The 18,207-nt window shown below is 39.6% G+C and overlaps 1 protein-coding gene across 1 annotated transcript in view; it reads left to right on the forward strand.

Annotated features, from left to right (window-relative positions):
* Positions 1–18,207, forward strand: part of CNTNAP5 (contactin associated protein like 5) — a 1,040,194-nt gene that overhangs the window by 449,144 nt on the left and 572,843 nt on the right. The window contains exon 4 of the mRNA XM_027562987.1: positions 1,187–1,334. Within this exon, the coding sequence (XP_027418788.1) occupies positions 1,187–1,334 (148 nt within the window). The remainder of the gene's footprint in view (positions 1–1,186; positions 1,335–18,207) is intronic.

The raw sequence follows: 18,207 nt of genomic DNA on the forward strand, positions 1-18,207 counted from the left end.
TCTATTTGGCCATTTGAGAAACCAATGGTTTGGTTGGTGTTGATAGAACATTAGCATGAAGGCTTTACCCATGAATACTTGAGTTGGAAAAGAAGACTGGTGATGATTCATAATGAAGCAAACTAATCAGTGTGCCACCTGACATCTTACCTTAAAGATAAGGTACAATCGGGATGAAGAGAAAGTTCTGGAGATGGATAGGGGTGATGGTTGCATAATAATGTGATTGCACTTTAAGCCACTGAAATATACACTTGAAAATGGTTAAAATGGCAAATTTTATGTTATTCATATTTTACCCCAGTGGGGAAAAAAAGATTAGGTAGGAGACTTTGGATTCCATCTGTAGAAAATTTCTACCCCAGAAATCATTCATCCAAATGAAGGCTAGGAGGCATAATTTTAGTGTACCAAATATCTCCCATGATGTGTGTTCCTTTGCTTAACCTTCACAAGGAAGTATGAATATAAATTACATAAAAACCAGAGACTCCTGTTCTCCCTAGTGGAGCAACTGACAGTGGAATAGTTGAAAAGTGAGTGGCTGTAGAAATGCTATATGCTTTGGAATAGGACAACTCTGAAATTGAACCATAGACTAATTACTAACCACTTAGATGATTTAAAGATATTTTTCATCCTCTTTTTTCTCTCTCTAGGCTTCAGATTTCTTTTTAATCTATAAAATAGTAATAATGATCATGAAAAAGTCTTTGCTTAGTGATTGGCTTCAATTAATGGTAACAATTGCTTCTATAAAAGCCTTTTGTTCCATGAAGAGATTTTTCAGTTATCTTCCATACCACAGTAATTATCAGTGTTAGGAATATCAGAACTTCATTATTTGCTTAGTACAGCTTTTGTGTGTCATGCCTTGTGACTTACTAGGATTTACATACTTATGAAATCTTGGGGAAGGAGTTTTTTAAAGAATAATGTACAGCAGCTCGCGCTCTCTCTCTCTCTCTCTCTCTCTCTCTCTCTATATATATATATATATATAAAACACATAATGCAGAATTTTCACCAGAGTCAGATTTCATTTGGAAGATCTGAGATGTTGAGGAATTTCTTTGTAAGACTTTATGGAATGTCATGGCTGGATTTCCATTCATGGTCCTTAAGCTCAGGTGACAGTGCTTCCATGGTGTCACAGACCTCACCTGGCTTCCATTTCTTCCCACAGACATTTGCAGGAAACATGAATGCTGACAGTGTGATGCACCACAAGTTACTGCATTCTGTGAGAGCCCGGTTCATTCGCTTTGTCCCCCTGGAGTGGAATCCAAGCGGAAAGATTGGCATGAGGGTTGAAGTCTACGGATGCTCCTATAGTAAGTACCCACACAAATTATCAGCACTGGTGTGTGTTTGCATGTGGCATTATCCATACTGTATCAGGTTGTTGACACTGAGAATACAATCTCAATCATTTTAAAGTCATTTCTATAGTTTAATGACATATACATATTTGAAAATGTGAAATTCAACCCAGATGTAGAAGTACGTTTATTTAGGGATGAAGTAGTTTGGAGATGAGATGATTGGTTTTAACAAAAATAGTTCAAAATGAAGAACTCTTGGAGTTTGAACTATGACTTATCTTTGCAGTACTAAAATAATTTTAGTCATTTCCCAGGAGTGGGGTGAAGTATTATAAAACTTCTCCCTTCCTTGTTCTAGAAGGGAAAGAGAAGAAACATTTCAATTCAGTGTAACATGTGGGATGTTTCTCTCTTGGAATTATGCAGACACTCCATTCTTCTGAATTGTTTGGGCTGAATTTAAATGTAGAGCTCCATTTTGCAAATAAAGAAGGTCACAAACATAGGGAGAACTCTAGATGACTCTAGAACTGTGAAAAGATTGCCTTTATCTTGAACAAGCACTTTTAGAAAGAATGTACTTGAAACAGATGCTCCAAAAAAACTGTTAAATCAAGGAGAAGCTGCCTTGCACTCCAGCCTTTCTATCAAAAAGTATAATCTAGCATGAGAACATGGGTGTTTCCTAACCTAGGATCTCTGGGGCCTCCAGATTCCCATTTAACCTCTTCTCTTGATAACAGTTGTCACAACTAATATTACCAAATGCAAGTTTGTGTACCCAATACACAATGAGGCCAAATAAACAGAAACACCAGAGTTTGGAAGAGAGAAATATTATTGCAGGGACAAGTGAGAGAACTGGTTGCTCATGTCCAAAAACCCAGAACTCCCAGAATTTGGCAAAACTCTTTAAAAGGCAAGGTAAGGGAGGGGCATCTCATGTGAAGAGTTGACTCATTGGAAAAGACCCTGATGCTGGGAGGGATTGGGGGCAGGAGGAGAAGGGGAAGACAGAGGATGAGATGGCTGGATGGCATCACCGACTCGATGGACATGAGTTTGAGCAAGCTCCGGGAGTTGGTGATGGACAGGCAGGCCTGGCGTGCTGTGATTCATGGGGTCACAAAGAGTCGGACACGACTGAGCGACTGAACTGAACTGAACTGAAATGAAGGGAGGGGCATATTTAATTATTGAAAATATCTTGGTCTCAGAATCCTTTGTTCTTATAGCTGTCCACATAGATCAAGTAACAATGTTCCTGTAAATTTCCAACAAGACAAATATTATTCTCTGTTCTGTAACTTTGTATCTCTATGTGAATGGAAAAGTGTTATACCCTTAAAAGGTCAGAACCCTGAATGGGCTGTCCTATATATATCAGGCCATCGGCAAAATTCTTAACTCTGAGCAATAGAATACAAAGATTAAAGTAAAAGAAACATGCTCTAATCCATTTTCAAAAGATCTAATATGGAGTCATATTTGTTCTTCCCTATTACACTAGGAGGCTTATTTTAGGTTAAACATGAAGCATTCATGCTGAAATAAAAAGCGTATTTATATTAGTACTTCAGCCATCTATCTTGCTGCAATAATTCAATTTCTCTTTTACACACCCTCGTACATTTATTTTTCTCTGCTTGTCAGTTGTCCCTATTTTCCATGTTCATTGCTCTGAATGTTTGTACAAAAAGGCTCAGAGCATCAAGTTAAATAACAGACTGAACAACATACAGACCCTTGAGCACCATGTGCACTCTTTTCCAGGTGGTTGCCCCTTTGATAACCTGATGACAGCAAAGCAACCATCTCTTAAGAAAAGTGCCCCAGCAAAGGAAACTATAAGCAAAGTGAAAGACAGCCTTCAGAATGGGAGAAAATAATAGCAAATGAAGCGACTGACAAAGAATTAATCTCAAAAATATACAAGCAACTCCCGCAGCTCAATTCCAGAAAAATAAACGACCCAATCAAAAAATGGGTCAAAGGACTAAACAGACATTTCTCCAAAAAGACATACAGATGGCTAACAAACACATGAAAAGATGCTCAACATCACTCATTATCAGAGAAATGCAAATCAAAACCACAATGAGGTACCATCTCATGCCGGTCAGAATGTATGCTATCCAAAAGTCTACAAGCAATAAATGCTGGAGAGGGTGTGGAGAAAAGGGAACCCTCTTACACTGTTGGTGGGAATGCAAACTAGTACAGCCAGTATGGAAAACAGCAACATGGAGATTCCTTAAAAAACTGGAAATAGAACTGCCTTATGACCCAGCAATCCCACTGCTGGGCATACACACTGAGGAAACCAGAATTGAAAGAGGCATGTGTACCCCAATGTTCATCGCAGCACTGTTTATAATAGCCAGGACATGGAAGCAACCTAGATGCCCATCAGCAGATGAATGGATAAGAAAGCTGTGGTACATATACACAATGGGATATTACTCAGCCATTAAAAAGAATACATTTGAATCAGTTCTAATGAGGTGGATGAAACTGCAGCCTATTATACAGAGTGAAATGAGTCAGAAAGAAAAACATCAATACAGTATACTAACACATATATATGGAATTTAGAAAGATGGTAATGATAACCCTGTATGCGAGACAGCAAAAGAGACACAGATGTATAGAACAGCCTTTTGGACTCTGTGGGAGAGGGCAAGGGTGGGATGATCTGGGAGAATGGCATTGAAACATGTATATTATCGTATGTGAAACAAATCGCCAGTCCAGGTTCGATGCATGAGACAGGGTGCTCAGGGCTGGTGCACTGGGATGACCCAGGGGATAGGATGGGGAGGGCGGTGGGAGGGGGGATCAGGATGGGGAACACATGTACACCCATGGCTGATTCATGTCAATGTATGGCAAAAACCACTACAATATTGTAATTAGCCTCCAATAAAATAAAATAAACTAAAAAAAAACGTGTCCACATTAAGGTTCTCATCTTGGCTAAAGCCCAGATCTTGACCAAGAAAAGAGCTCCTGACTTTGTGATAGTCTCATTCTACCAAGATTCCTTTCCAAGGAATCTTCTCCAGGAAAACTCTGTATCTAGTAAGTACATCTCTAAGGCAGTGATCTCCAACCTTTTTAGCACTAAGGACCAGTTTTGCGGAAGACAATTTGTCCACAGAAGAGAGGTGGGGGAATGGTTTCAAGATGATTCAAGCAGATTGCTTTTTTTTTTTTTTCAATTATTGACCTGAATTTTTTAAAATTGTATTTTTAATTGAAGGATAATTACTTCACAGTGTTGTGTGCTTTCTGCCAAACATTAACATGAATCAGCCACAGACATACACATGCCCCCTCCCTCTTAAACCTCCTTCCAACCCCTCTAGGTTGTCACAGAATACCGGCTTTAAGTTCCCTCCCTTACACAGCACTTTTGTGTACTTTGTGTCTAATCTAATGCTGCTACTGATCTGACAGGAGGTACAGGTCTGTGGGCGGGAGGTTGGGGATCCCTGCTGTAAGGAGAAAAATTACCTTCAGGTACACAGTGTGAGTGGTGGGAAGTTGCACCCCCTTAGGCAGCTTTTGGATGGAGAATGCCCTTGTCTGGGATGATCCTCCAGCTGGCACTCTGTAATCTTCCATCACTAGTCCTGGGGCTTTGGTGCTTTATCCTTTGGGAAAAAAGAACACACATCTGACTCTTAGTCTATAAAACCAAAATCTCAGCATGTCCTCTGGATCAAAAATTCCCTTTCAACATCATCTTATCCCTTTTTTACTGGTTCATTCTTATAAACATAAAACTTTGCTGCATAAGTCATAAAACAAAACAACTACAAAAGCCCAATGGCTCTATTTATCTATCTATCCTTCTCCGCTCCCATGCTCTGGGCAAAATGGCTTCTCCCCAAAACTTGTCTTTAGTTACTGATTACACTGCAACTGTTTTTGGCACATCTCGAGGCACATGGTGGTCAGTTTCATGTGTCAGCTTGGTAGGTTTCAGGCCACAGTGATTCAACTAGACACCAGTCCAGGTGTTTCTGTGATGAGTTTATCATTGACATCATTTGCCCTTAACTAGAGGAGCTATGCTTGATAATCTATGGGCCTGATTCAGTCAGTTGAGAAGTTTTAGGACAGAACTGAATTTTTCCGTTCAGGTCAGTTCAATCACTCAGTTGTGTCCAGCTCTTTGCAACCCCATGAACCGCAGCACGCCAGGCCTCCCTGTCTATCACCAACTCCCAGAGTCTACCCAAACCCATGTCCATTGAGTCAGTGATGACATCCAACCATCTCATCCTCTGTCGTCCCCTTCTCCTCCCTACCTCAATCTTTCCCAGCATCAGGGTCTTTTCCAATGAGTCAATTCTTCATCAGGTGACCAAAGTATTGGAGTTTCAGTTTCAACATCAGTCCTTCCAATGAACATGCAGGACTGATCTCCTTTAGGATTAACTGGTTGGATCTCCTTGCAGTCCAAAGGGCTCTCAGGAGTCTTCTCCAACACCACAGTTGAAAAGCATCAATTCTTCGGTGCTTAGCTTTCCTTATAGTCCAACTCTCACATCCATACATGACCACTGGAAAAACCATAGCCTTGACTAGATGGACCTTTGTTGACAAAGTAATGTCTCTGCTTTTCAATATACTGTCTAGGTTGGTCTTAACTTTCCTTCCAAGGAGTAGGTGTCTTTTAATTTCAGGGGTGCAATCACCATCTGCAGTGATTTTGGAGCCCAGAAAAATAAAGTCAGCCACTGTTTTCACTGTTTCCCCATCTATTCGCTATGAAGTGATGGGACCAGATGCCATGATCTTAGTTCTCTGAATGTTGAGCTTTAAGCCAACTTTTTCACTCTTCTCTTTCACTTTCATCAAGAGGCTTTTTAGTTCCTCTTCACTTTCTGCCATAAGGGTGGTGTCATCTACATAGCAGTATGTATTTGTTAATCCCAAAGTCCTATTCATCCCTCCCTCCATTTTCCCCTTGTGATATCCATTATTTTTTATTTTTTCTATTTCTGTGGGTCTATTTCTGTTTTGTAATTAAGTTCATTTGCATCTTTTTTAAAAAAATCCAGATATAGTTGATATCATATGATATTTGTCTTTCTCTGACTTATCTAAGGCCACCCATGTTGGTGCAGATGGCATTATTTCATTCTTGTTATGGTTGGGTAATATTTCACTGTATATATCTACCACATCTTCCTTGTTTGTTCCTCTGTTAATGGACATTTAGGTTGCTCCATGTCTTGGTTATTATAAATAGTGCTGCTATGGACATTAGGGTGCATGAATCTTTTCGAATTATAATTTTCTCCACCAATGCCCAGCTAAATTTATAGGGTTCCATGAATTTAAATACCATTTAGATGTTGATCACCTCCACATATGTATCTCCTAGACTGACCCCTGGAATTATATATGCAATAAACTTGCCATCTCTTCCTGAAATTCTAGTACGTCTCTCAAGTTTATTACAGCAAAACCAGAATTCTTGATTACCATTCTCTCAACAACTTGCTGTTTCACATCTCCTGTCTTAACAAATGGAATTATTCAGTCATTTGCTAGAACAGAAACCTAGGAAGCAGCCTGAATTTCTCCTTTTTCAGAATCTCTACTCCTTGATCCTCATCTACACAGTTCATAGAAGCACCCCCTGGTTCCATCCACCAAGACATATCTTAAATTCATGTACTTATCCTACTTCCTTGAGTAACAGCCTCCTCCAGTCTCACCCAGAGCATTCAGATAGACTCCTACCTGCAGTTCCTGCTCCTGCCAGGATTTCCATAAACCTGTTTTTCATGCAGTAGCCAAAGTGATCTTTATCAACAAGAAATAAAAGTATATCATTGTACTGCCTGCTTCATTTAAAATTGAAGCACTTGACTGGCATTTAAAATTCCTCATTGAGTGTCCCATGCCTACTCCTTTCACTTCCTTTTCCTTCTTTCCATTCGTGCAGGCTTTCTTCCTATTCCTGAAATACACCAGGTTTTTCTTACCTAAAGATCTTCTCACTTTCTGTTCCCTAGGCACAGAACAGTTTTCACAGGGTTTACATGGTCATCTCCTTCAATCAATGTGATTCTAATATCACCACTTAGCCTCTCTAATTGCCTCTTCAAAGTCACCTGTACTAATTTCTCTGCACCAAACATTAACCCATGGTTATACAACATGATTTTATTTTCTTCCTGGTGCCTTGCACAAACCAGAATCTTGTCTGTTTATTCTGGCTTGTTGGTTATTTGCTTTTCAAGACCCTGCACCAAATATAAGTCCCATGAGGGCAGGCACTTTGCCTATTAAGTCCCAGCATGCATTAGACACAAATCAGTATCCAATAAATATATATCTCAGTTCAGTCTTATTATCTCAGCATGGGCCACCATGTTATTATTCCGAAATTTCTTGCTATGAATATGCCTACTGTAGTTTCTATGGAATTGATTTTTTGTTTGTTTGTTTCATAAATCTTTTTCTCAAAATTCCATTTGAGTGTGTTGCTAAAGGTTGGTAGAAATCTTACAGTTTAATAATTTCTTAATATAAAGTTTTACCATTTTGGAATTCATTAAGTCGATCATCTATTTATTCAATTGACAATGTTCACTTAACACTTAAGCTCTACCACAAATCATACAAAGCTCTTGGGTTTTGAGGAAGATAAGACCTTTTCTGGACTTCATTTTTTTTTTAATTAAAAAAATTTTTTTGGCCACACTGCATGTCATGTGGGGTCTTAGTTCTCTGACCAATGTGGACCCTACAGTGAAGGCACAAAATCTTAACCACTGAACCATCAGTGAAAACCCCACTGGGCTTAAGTCCTGTATGTTTCCTTTGGAGCATTCTTTATGATTGTATTTCATAAACTATTTGTGTACTTTTTTTTTAACATCTGTCTGTTCCTGCTACTGCTGTTAAGTCACTTCAGTCGTGTCCAACTCTGTGCGACCCCATAGATGGCAGCCCACCAGGCTCCCCCCGTCCCTGGGATTCTCCAGGCAAGAACACTGGAGTGGGTTGCCATTTCCTTCTCCAATGCATGAAAGTGAAAAGTGAAAGTGAAGTCATTCAGTCGTGTCCGACTCTTCATGACACCATGGGCTTCAGCCTACCAGGCGCCTGTGCCCATGGGATTCTCCAGGCAAGAGTACTGGAGTGGGGTGTCATTGCCTTCTTCCTGTCTCTTCCTATTTGCCTCTAAACTTCCAAAAAATAGTAGATGCATCTGTCAGGTACCCCTATGCCCATGACAGTGTTCAAAACACAGGGTCCTCTTAGTATTTATTGATTGATCAAAACCTGTCGCTTATAAAAGATGAAGTAACAAGAGTGTAAATTAAACAAGTGTGTAAAGTCGTGTCCAACTCTGTGACCCCATGGACTGCAGCATGCCAGGCTACTCTGTCCTTCACTATCCCTCGGAGTTTGCTCAAACTCATGTCCATTGAGTTGATATGCTATCCAACCATCTCATCCTCTGTTGCCCCCTCTCTTCCTGCCCTCAATCTTTCCAAGCATCAGGGTCTTTTCTTATGAGTCAGCTCTTCGAATCAGGTGGCTGAAGTATTGGAGCTTCAGCTTCAGCATCAGTCCATCCAATGAATATTCAGGGTTGATTTCCTTTAGGATTGACTGATATGATCTCCTTGCTGTCCAAGGGACTCTTAAGAGTCTTCACCAGCACAATTTGAAAGCATCCATTTTTCAACACTCACCCTTTTTTATGGTCCAACTCTCACATCCATACATGACTACTGGAAAAACCATAGCTTTGACTATATGAACCTTTGTCAGCAAAGTGATGTCTCCACTTTTTAATATGCTGTCTAGGTTTGTTATAGCTTTCCTTCCAAGGAGCAAGCATCTTTTAATTTCATGCCTGCAGTCAGAGCCAAGGGAGGCCAGAAGGAGAAGCAAGTGTTACTGTTGGCATCAGAAAGAGTTAGGAGACACCCTCTTGCCTCAGCTGAGTCTCAAACATTGGTAGTCACTTCCTTGACAGAAAGGAGTCCCAGGCAGCAGGAAGGACTGGTGCATAGGGAAGCAGACGAAAGCTAGATATTCCTTTATTTCATGCCCTGGAGTCACAGAAAGGCAGTGTGCAGTGTAGACGTTTGCCTCTTTCTTCTCTTACATTTCCCATGTTGTCTATACCTTCTTTCAGAAAGAAAATAGACTTCATCGGGCCTGCAGGAGGAAAGGTGTTAATAATAAGGGAGAGCCCTTCCTCTTTTCTAATGTCTCAGCCTACAATGCCTCCCTGAGAAAGTCTCTGCTTTCCAAATTGGAAAACGTTCTCCAATTGGAGAATCACATCAGACTGGGAACTGAGGAGTCTGTCTTTCAGTCATCTGTCAGCATGACAGAGTCTGCCCCAAATGGGATTTTTTTTTTTTTTAAATGTGTTGGACTATGGTTGATTTACAATGTTATATTCATTTCAGGTGTACAGCAAAATGAATCAGTTGTACACATACATATAGCCTCTCTTTTTTTACATTTGTTTTGTTTGTCTTCTTCTGGCAAACATCCCACGCCTTAAGATTTCTTTTCTGGGTCCCAATCACTAGATGCCCTGTGCCCAGCTTGCTTATCACTTGCAAAATGGCCCCCCATCTTTCTTCACTTGCTATTTCAGGAGCTTCTCTGATGATCTCCCTCACCAAGACCTTCCTGAAATGAGTATTGACTTGCTCCTTTCAAGCACTACTCACAGTCTTTAGGAAACTCCATGCTTCTCAAGTGCTTTCATATGGCACTCCCCTCTGATTTGCTGCATTTCCTTTACTCAGCTTCCACTAAGTACACATGTATAGTTCCCGGCACAGACTGTGAGCTTCTCACTTGATTCTATGTTTTTATTTTTTATTTATTTTTAAAAATTTTATTGAAGTATGGTTGGTCTGCAGTGTTGTGTTACTTCAGGTATAGAGCAAAGTGATTCAGCTATAAACACACACACACACACACACATACACACACATATATTCTTTTTAAGCTTCTTTTTCTTTATAAGTTATTCCAAGATATTGAGTAAAGCTCCCTGTGCTATACAGTAGGGCTTTGCTGTTTATCTATTTTATATATAATAGCATGTATATATTAACCCCCAAATTCCTTAATTTATCCTCTCTTTCCCCTTTGGTAACCATACGTTTGTTTTCTATGTCTGTTGAGTCTATTTTTTTGTTGTTGTTGGTGTTGACGTTTAGTTGATAAGTCATTTCTGACTCTTTTGCAACCCCATGGACTACATAGCCCATCAGGCGCCTCTGCCCATGGGATTTCCTAAACAAGAGTACTGGAGTGGGTTGCCATTTCCTTTTCCAGGGGATCTTCCCAACCCAGGGATCAAATCTGCATCTCCTGCATTGGCAGGCAGATTCTTTATCACAGAGCCATGAGGGAAGCCCATTTCTGTCTTGTAAATAGGTTTATTTGATATCACTTATGTATAGAATCTAAAAATAAATGATATAAATTTTTTGTTATGTAAATAAGTTTATTTGTATAATCTTTAAATTCCATATGTAAGTGATATTATGATATTCGACTTTCTCTATTTGACATCTTCACTTAGTATCATAATCTTTAGGTTCATCAATGTTGCTGTAAATGGTATTATTTCATTCTTTTTTATAGGTGAGTAATATTTCATTGTATATATGTACCACATCTTCTTTATCTACTTAACTGTGGATGAATGTTTAGGTTGCTTCATATTCTGGCTATTGTAAATAGTGTTGCTATGAACATAGCGGGCTTCCCCGATAGCTTAGTTGGTAAAGAGTCCCCCTGCAGTGCAGGAAACCACAGTTCAATTGCTGGGTCGGGAAGATCCGCTGGAGAGGGGATAGGCTACCCACTCCAGTATTCTTGGGCTTCCCTGGTGGCTCAGCTGATTAAGAATCCACTTGCAAGGCAGGAGACCTGGGTTCAATCCCTGGGATGGGAAGATCCCCTGGAGAAGAGAGAGGCTACCCATTCCAGTATTCTGGCCTGGAGAATTCCATTGCCTGTTTAGTTCATGGGGTCACAAAGAGTCAGACATGACTGAGTGACTTTCACTTTCACTGTGAATATAGGAGTGCATGTATCTTTTTTAATTAGAGTTTTCTGTGGATATACTAGGCTTGCTGGACAAAGCTGCTACTTTTTTTCTGAAATATTCTTATTCTCCTTTGCTAGAATGACTCCTGGTAGCCATTCACCACCTAGATCAAATGTCACCTGCTTTCTGACTCCCAGACTCTATCATGTAGCCACATTTTATGAGCTTCAATTCTGGGTCTTATCTTATTAAATTAAAATTGCCTGGTGTTTCCTTGACTAATAACTAATCTCTTTAGAGACAAGGTTGGAATCATGACCTAACTCTGCTATCTGAGACCCAGATCAGTGCCTGACAACTGCTATATGCTCCCTGGATATTTAATATTTTGGCTCAAAAGCCTAACCATCCTTACTTATTTTTAAAGATTTTTTAAATTTATTTTTTAATTATAGTACCCTTTTTTAATGGGTTCTCCTTTCTCTTCTATGTATTTTATAGGCACTTAAGATTATAAGCTTATTAGAATCTTCCTTATACATGGGTTTCTTTATTACATCACTTTTTTCTTATTGAATAATTGAGAATATCATGGTTGCAGTTCTTCAACTGAAGATCTTTGAAGCCTCCTCAGCCCCTTCTGGTGTATTCTGTTTTTAACACTCTAGAAGGAATAGCATGTCTGTATTTTTCCTAAGTATTTATGTCATTAAAATCTTTGCTTTTTAATTGTCTTCATTCCCTTCATAAATGACAGGACAAGGGTCCCACATTCCCAAGTTTCCCTTTGCTTCCAGGTCCCAGGGCCATCTTTTTGCTATGGTCACAATGACATTCAGAGCAACAGATTCCTTTTGTGTGTTCAGATATGAACAGTTGAATGCATGGTCTACTCTTCAAAAGATGAAAATTCCAGCAAACACTCTTGACTTCTTTGAGCCTCTGTTTCTCATCTGTAAGTGACAATGGTAATTACTTTAAGGCTGACTATATCATTTTTGAGTTCGGGTGCAACAAGCATGGAGCAGAGTATCTAGCAAAGTGTCGGTGCTCAGTAAGTGACAACTAGTCTTAATATGGCTATAGATCCATAGAGGACGTTCCTTTAATTGCCACTACATGCTGCATTTTTCAGAAACATTAATCATATTCTCTACCAGGCAGGGGCCACCTCAGATTCATATCTCTGTCTGCTTTTGCTTTCACTTCCTTTCTCATGGTCTCTGGGATCTCACTTCCCTGCGACTTCCAGAATCTCTATGTTCAAGAGTAGGGTAATGTGGTCACCCTACAAAGACCAAAACACAAGTCTTCCCCGTTATAATTTGTGGTCGATACTGTTCAGTTACTAAGTCCTAACCAACTCTTTGCAACCCCATTGACTGTAACATGACCAGCTTCTCTGTCCTCCACTACCTCCCTCTGTGTGTGTGTGTGTGTGTGTGTGTGTGTGTGCTTAGTTGTGTCCATCTCTTTGCAACCCTTTGGACCATAGCCTGTGAAGCTCCTCTGTTCATGGGATTTTTCAGGCAAGAATACTGGAGTGGGTTGCCATTTCCTCCTCCAGGGGATCTTCCTGAGCCAGGGGTAGAGCTCACATCTCCTGTGTCACCTACATTGCAGGCAGATTCTTCACCTGCTGAGTCATCAGAGAAGCCCAGATAAGTTTGCTCTCATTCATGTCCAATGAGTTGGTGATGGTATCTAACCATCACATCCTCTGCCAGCCTCTTCTCATTTTGCCTTCAATCTTTCCTAGCACCAGGGCCTTTTCCAATAGGTTGGCTCTTCGCATCAAGTGGCGAAAGTACTGGAGCTTCAGTCTCAGTAACAGTCCTTCCAATGAATATTCAGGGTTGATTTCATTTAGGTTGACTGGTTTGATCTCCTTGTTGTCCAAGGGATTCTCAAGGGTCTTCACCAGCACCACAGTTTGAAAGCACTAGTTCTTTAGCACTCAGCCTTCTTTATGATCCAATCTCATATCATACTTGGCTACTGGAAAAAATCATAGCTTTCACTATACAGACCTTTGCTGGCAAAGTGTTGTTTCTGCTATTTAATATGCTGTCTAGGTTAGTAATAGCTTTTCTTACACCAAGCATCGTTTAATTTCATGATTGCAGTCACCATCTGCAGTGATTTTGGAGCCCAAGAACAGAAAATCTGTCACCGCTTCCATATTTCCCCCTTCTATTTGACATGAAGTGATGGTACTGGATGCCATGATCTTAGTTTTTTGAATGGTGAGTTTCAAGCCAGCTTTTTCACTCTCCTCTTTCACGTCATTAAGAAGCTATTTAGTTCTTCCTCACTTCCTGCCAATAGAGTGGTATCATCTGCATATCTGAGTTTGTTGATATTTCTCCTAGCAACCTTGATTCCAGCTTGTGAGTCATCCAGCCAAGCATTTTGTATGATGTACTCTGCATAGAAGTTAAATAAGCAAGGTGACAATATATAGCCTTGCTGTACTCCTTTCTTAATTTTGAAGCAGTCAGTTTTTCCATGTCCAGTTCTAGCTATTGCTTATTTATCTTTATACAGGTTTCTCTGGAGACAGGTAAGGTGATCTGGTACTCCCATCTCTTTTATAATTTTCCACAGTGTGCTGTGATCCACACAGTCAAAGGCTTTAGCATAGCCAGTGAAGCAGAAGCAGATGTTTTTATGGAATTCCTTTGCTTTCTCTATGATTCATCAAATGTTGGCAATTTGATCTCTAGTTCTTCTGCCTTTTCTAAACCCACCTTGTTCTCGAGTCACATACTGCTAAAGCCTAGCTTGAAGGACTTTGAGCATATCCTCATTAGCATGTGAAATTAGTACAATTGTATGGTATTTTGAATATTTTTTGGCATTGCTCTGCTTTGGGATTGGAATGAAAACTGACCTTTTACAGTCCTCTAGACACTGCTGAGTTTTCCAAATTTGCTGACATATTGAGTGCTTTAACACCATCATCTTTTAGGATTTTAAATAGCTGGAATTCTTTCATCTCAGCTAGCTTTGTTCATAGTAATGCTTCCTAATGCCCACTAACTTCACATTCCAGGATGTCCGACTCTAGGTGAGTGACCACACCATCATGGTTATCTGGGTCATTAGGACCTTTTTGAACAGTTCTTCTGTGTTTTCTTGCCACCTTTTCTTAATCTCTTCTGCTTCGGTTAGATCTTTTCCATATCTGTCCTTTAGTATGCCCATTCTTGAATGAATCTTTACTTGATAGCTATGATTTTCTTGAAGAGATCTCTAGTCTTTCCCATTCTATTGTTTCCTCTATTTTTTTTTTGCATCGTTCATTTAAGAAAGCTTTCTTATCTCGCCTTGCTATTCTCGGGAGCTCTGAATTCAGTTGGATATATCTTTCCCTTTCTACCTTGCTTTTGCTTCTCTTTACTTTGCTATGTGTAAAGCCTCCTCAGATATCCACTATCCCTTCTTAAATTTATTTTTCTTTGGGATGGTTTTGGTCACTGATTCCTGTATAATGCTATGAATGTCCTTCCATAGTTCTTCAGGCACTCTTTCTACCAGATCAAATCCCTTGAATTTATTCTTTATCTCCACTGTATAATCAAAAGGGATTTGATTTAGTTCATACCTGAATGGCCCAGTGGGTTTCCATACTTTCTTCAATTTAAGCCTGAATTTTTCAATAAGGAGCTCATGATCCAAGCCACAGTCAGCTCTTGGTCTTATTTTACTGGCTTCTCCAGAGAGAGCTTCTCCACCTTTGGTTGTAAAGAACATAATCAGTCTTATTTCAGTATTGACCATCTGGTTATGACCATGTGGAGGGTCATCTCTTGTGTTTTTGGATCACAGCCTTGTGGCAAAGGGCTTGGGTTATTTAATGAAGCTGTGAACCACGCCATACAGGGCCACCCAAGACAGATGAATCACAGTGAAGAGTTCTAACAAAACATGGTCCACTGAAGAAGGAAATGATCCACTCCAGTATTCTTGCCTGAAAAAACCCCATGAACAGTATGAAAAGGCAAAAATGTATGACGCCAGAAGATGAACCCCCCAGGTTGGAATGTGTCCAGTATTCTACTGGGGAAGAGGGAAGGGCAATTGCTAATAACTCAAGTATGAGTGAGATTTGGCTATGCCAAGGCAGGAACAGTGCTCAGCTGTGGGTGTGTCTTGTGGTAAAAGTAAAGCCTGATGTTGTAAGGAACAATATTACATAGAAACCTGGAATGTAAGATCCATGAATGAAGGTAAATTGTACGTGGTCAAGGAGGAAATGGCAAGAGTGAACATCAACATCTTAGAAATAGGTTAACTAAAATGGACAAGGATGGCAAATTTAATTCAGATGACCATTACTACTGGGGGCAAGAGTTGACCCTCATAGTCAACTGAAGAGTCCACAATGCAGCACTTCAATACAATCTCAAAAATGACAGAATGTTCTTGGTTCTTTTCCAAGGCAAACCATTCAATATCAGAATAATATGTCTATGCCCCCACCATTGATGCCAAAGGAGCTGAACCTGACTGGTTCTGTGAAGACCTATAATACCTTTTAGAACTAACATCAAAGAAAGGTGTCCTTTTCATCATAGAGGATTGTAATATGAAAGTAGGAAGTTAAGAGCTACCTGGAATTGTTAGGTACTCAAATGTGCTCAAAGGCACATTTGACCTTGAAGTACAAAATGAAGCAGAGCAAAGGCTAACAGAGTTTTGACAAGAGAACATACTGGTTATATCAAATACCCTTTTCCAACAACCTAAGAGATTACTCTACAGATGGACATTACCAGATAGTCAATATTGAAATGAGATTGATTATGTTCTTTGTGTGACTTGTACCCTATTATGATTGTGTTTATGTGTGTTAGTTGCTCAGTTGTGTCTGACTCTTTGTGATCTCATAGATTATAACCTACCATGCTCCCCTGTCCCTGGAATTCTGCAGGCAAGAATACTGGAGTGGGTAGCCATTCTCTTTTCAGGGGATCTTCCTGACTCAGGGATTGAACCCAGATCTCCTGCATTGCAGGCAGATTCTTCACTATCTGAGCCACCAGTGAAGTCCCAATTATGATTACTACTTCTAAATCATTTCATAGATTAAGTAAATCCATGATGAACCAAGAGGATAATTTTCACGTCTTTATAAATAGTTATTTTGAACAAGTTATGCCCTCTTGCTGTCTGTCAAGTTGATTCTGGCTATGCCATGTTTCCATGTATACATATATAGCAGCCTAGCTTGCTAGGTTATATTGCTCTAAGAATTACTGAATACCTCCTCCATTATCATTTTTCCCTTTGTCACCTCTGTTATCAATGAGGGTATCTGGTTTTTAAGCTTTTGTGTTTTCTCTCTCTGACCATTTTTCAGATTAATTAATCTTTGGGCAAGCACATTCTTGCCAATGAACCAAGTGAATAAAGTACATGGGTCCTTCTACATTGTTGAGTTGGTGATATAAAGATGCACGTGTGAAACAAAGATATTAATGTAGAATTGTCTAAAATATATCATCTTTTATAGAGTCTATGTAAGAAGAATAGATGGGAGAATGAGGAGAATCATTCTTAGTTGTGATTCATGGTGACTTTTCCTGGGAGAGAGAGCTACTATCTTCCCTATTGGTGTGGAATATTTCATGATTAAATCAACAATTGCCATTAGAAATGCCACTAACATCACCATTAACATCCTCCTCTACCACTGTCATTTAAGGGGTTCAGTGTGGTCCAACACACACGCCAAAGCTCACACAATCTTCTTAAATAATAGTTACTATTCCTAAGTATGTAGAAAGGAAAACTGAATTTTGTAAAGGTGAACTGACTTTAGATAAATTAGGCAATTTGCATCCTAAGCCAAATATTTCTTCTGAGCTCTAAAAATATATATTCATTTGCTTGATTGATATCTCAATTTGATTATGTCATAAACAGCTCCAATTGAACACATCCCAAAGGGAACTCTTAATCGACTCTGACCACACTCAGTATCTTCTTATGGTCTTTCCCATCTCAATAAATACACCACTCACCCAAACCGGACCTCAGAATCTTTACTGAAATCTTTTCTTTTTCTTACTCCCCCACAGCAAATTCAATAGCAAGTTCTATCAGTATTATATCCAAAAATCATCCCAAATAAATCCATTTCTTTTTGTCATCACAGCTGCAAGCTTAGTTCAGTTACATCTTCTATCACCTGAATTTTTAACTCAGCATCCTGTTTTTACTCCTCTTTTCTTTTGGTCCATCATCTCTGTGACAGCCAGCAGGATCATCATAAAATACAGAGCTGAGTCACTTCCTGCTGGAAACCTTTCAATTGCTTCTGCCTGACTTAGGAACAAACCAAAGCCCTGTGCAGAAAGAACTGGACTGTAGGGCCTGGCCCCTGCGTGTTTCAATGGCCTTACTGTCCAGCAATATCCCTTCACTCTCTGGGCTCAGACACTACATATTGGCCTTCTGTCCTCCCTCTACCTGAAATGCTCCCCCTTCCCTTTAACTTCTTCAGTTCATCTCTTAATCAGTCTCAGCTTTATTATCATCTTCTCAGATACCTGGCCATTGGTTCCCAATTTAAATAATATTACTCACATTTTTCTATCTTAAATCATATCATTATTTTCTTTCAAAGCATTGATCAGTGTCTTAGTCTATTTGAACAGAACACCATGTACTAAATGACTCTTCAACAAAAGAAAACCTATTTCTTACAGTTCTGGAGGTTGGAAAGTCCAAGAGGAAGGCACAGCAAATGATGTGTCTGGTAAGGGCTCACTTCTTGGTTCATAGATGGTCATTTTATTACCAGTCCTCACC

Source organism: Bos indicus x Bos taurus, chromosome 2 (genome assembly GCF_003369695.1).
Source record: "Bos indicus x Bos taurus breed Angus x Brahman F1 hybrid chromosome 2, Bos_hybrid_MaternalHap_v2.0, whole genome shotgun sequence".
Lineage (NCBI taxonomy): Eukaryota > Metazoa > Chordata > Mammalia > Artiodactyla > Bovidae > Bos > Bos indicus x Bos taurus.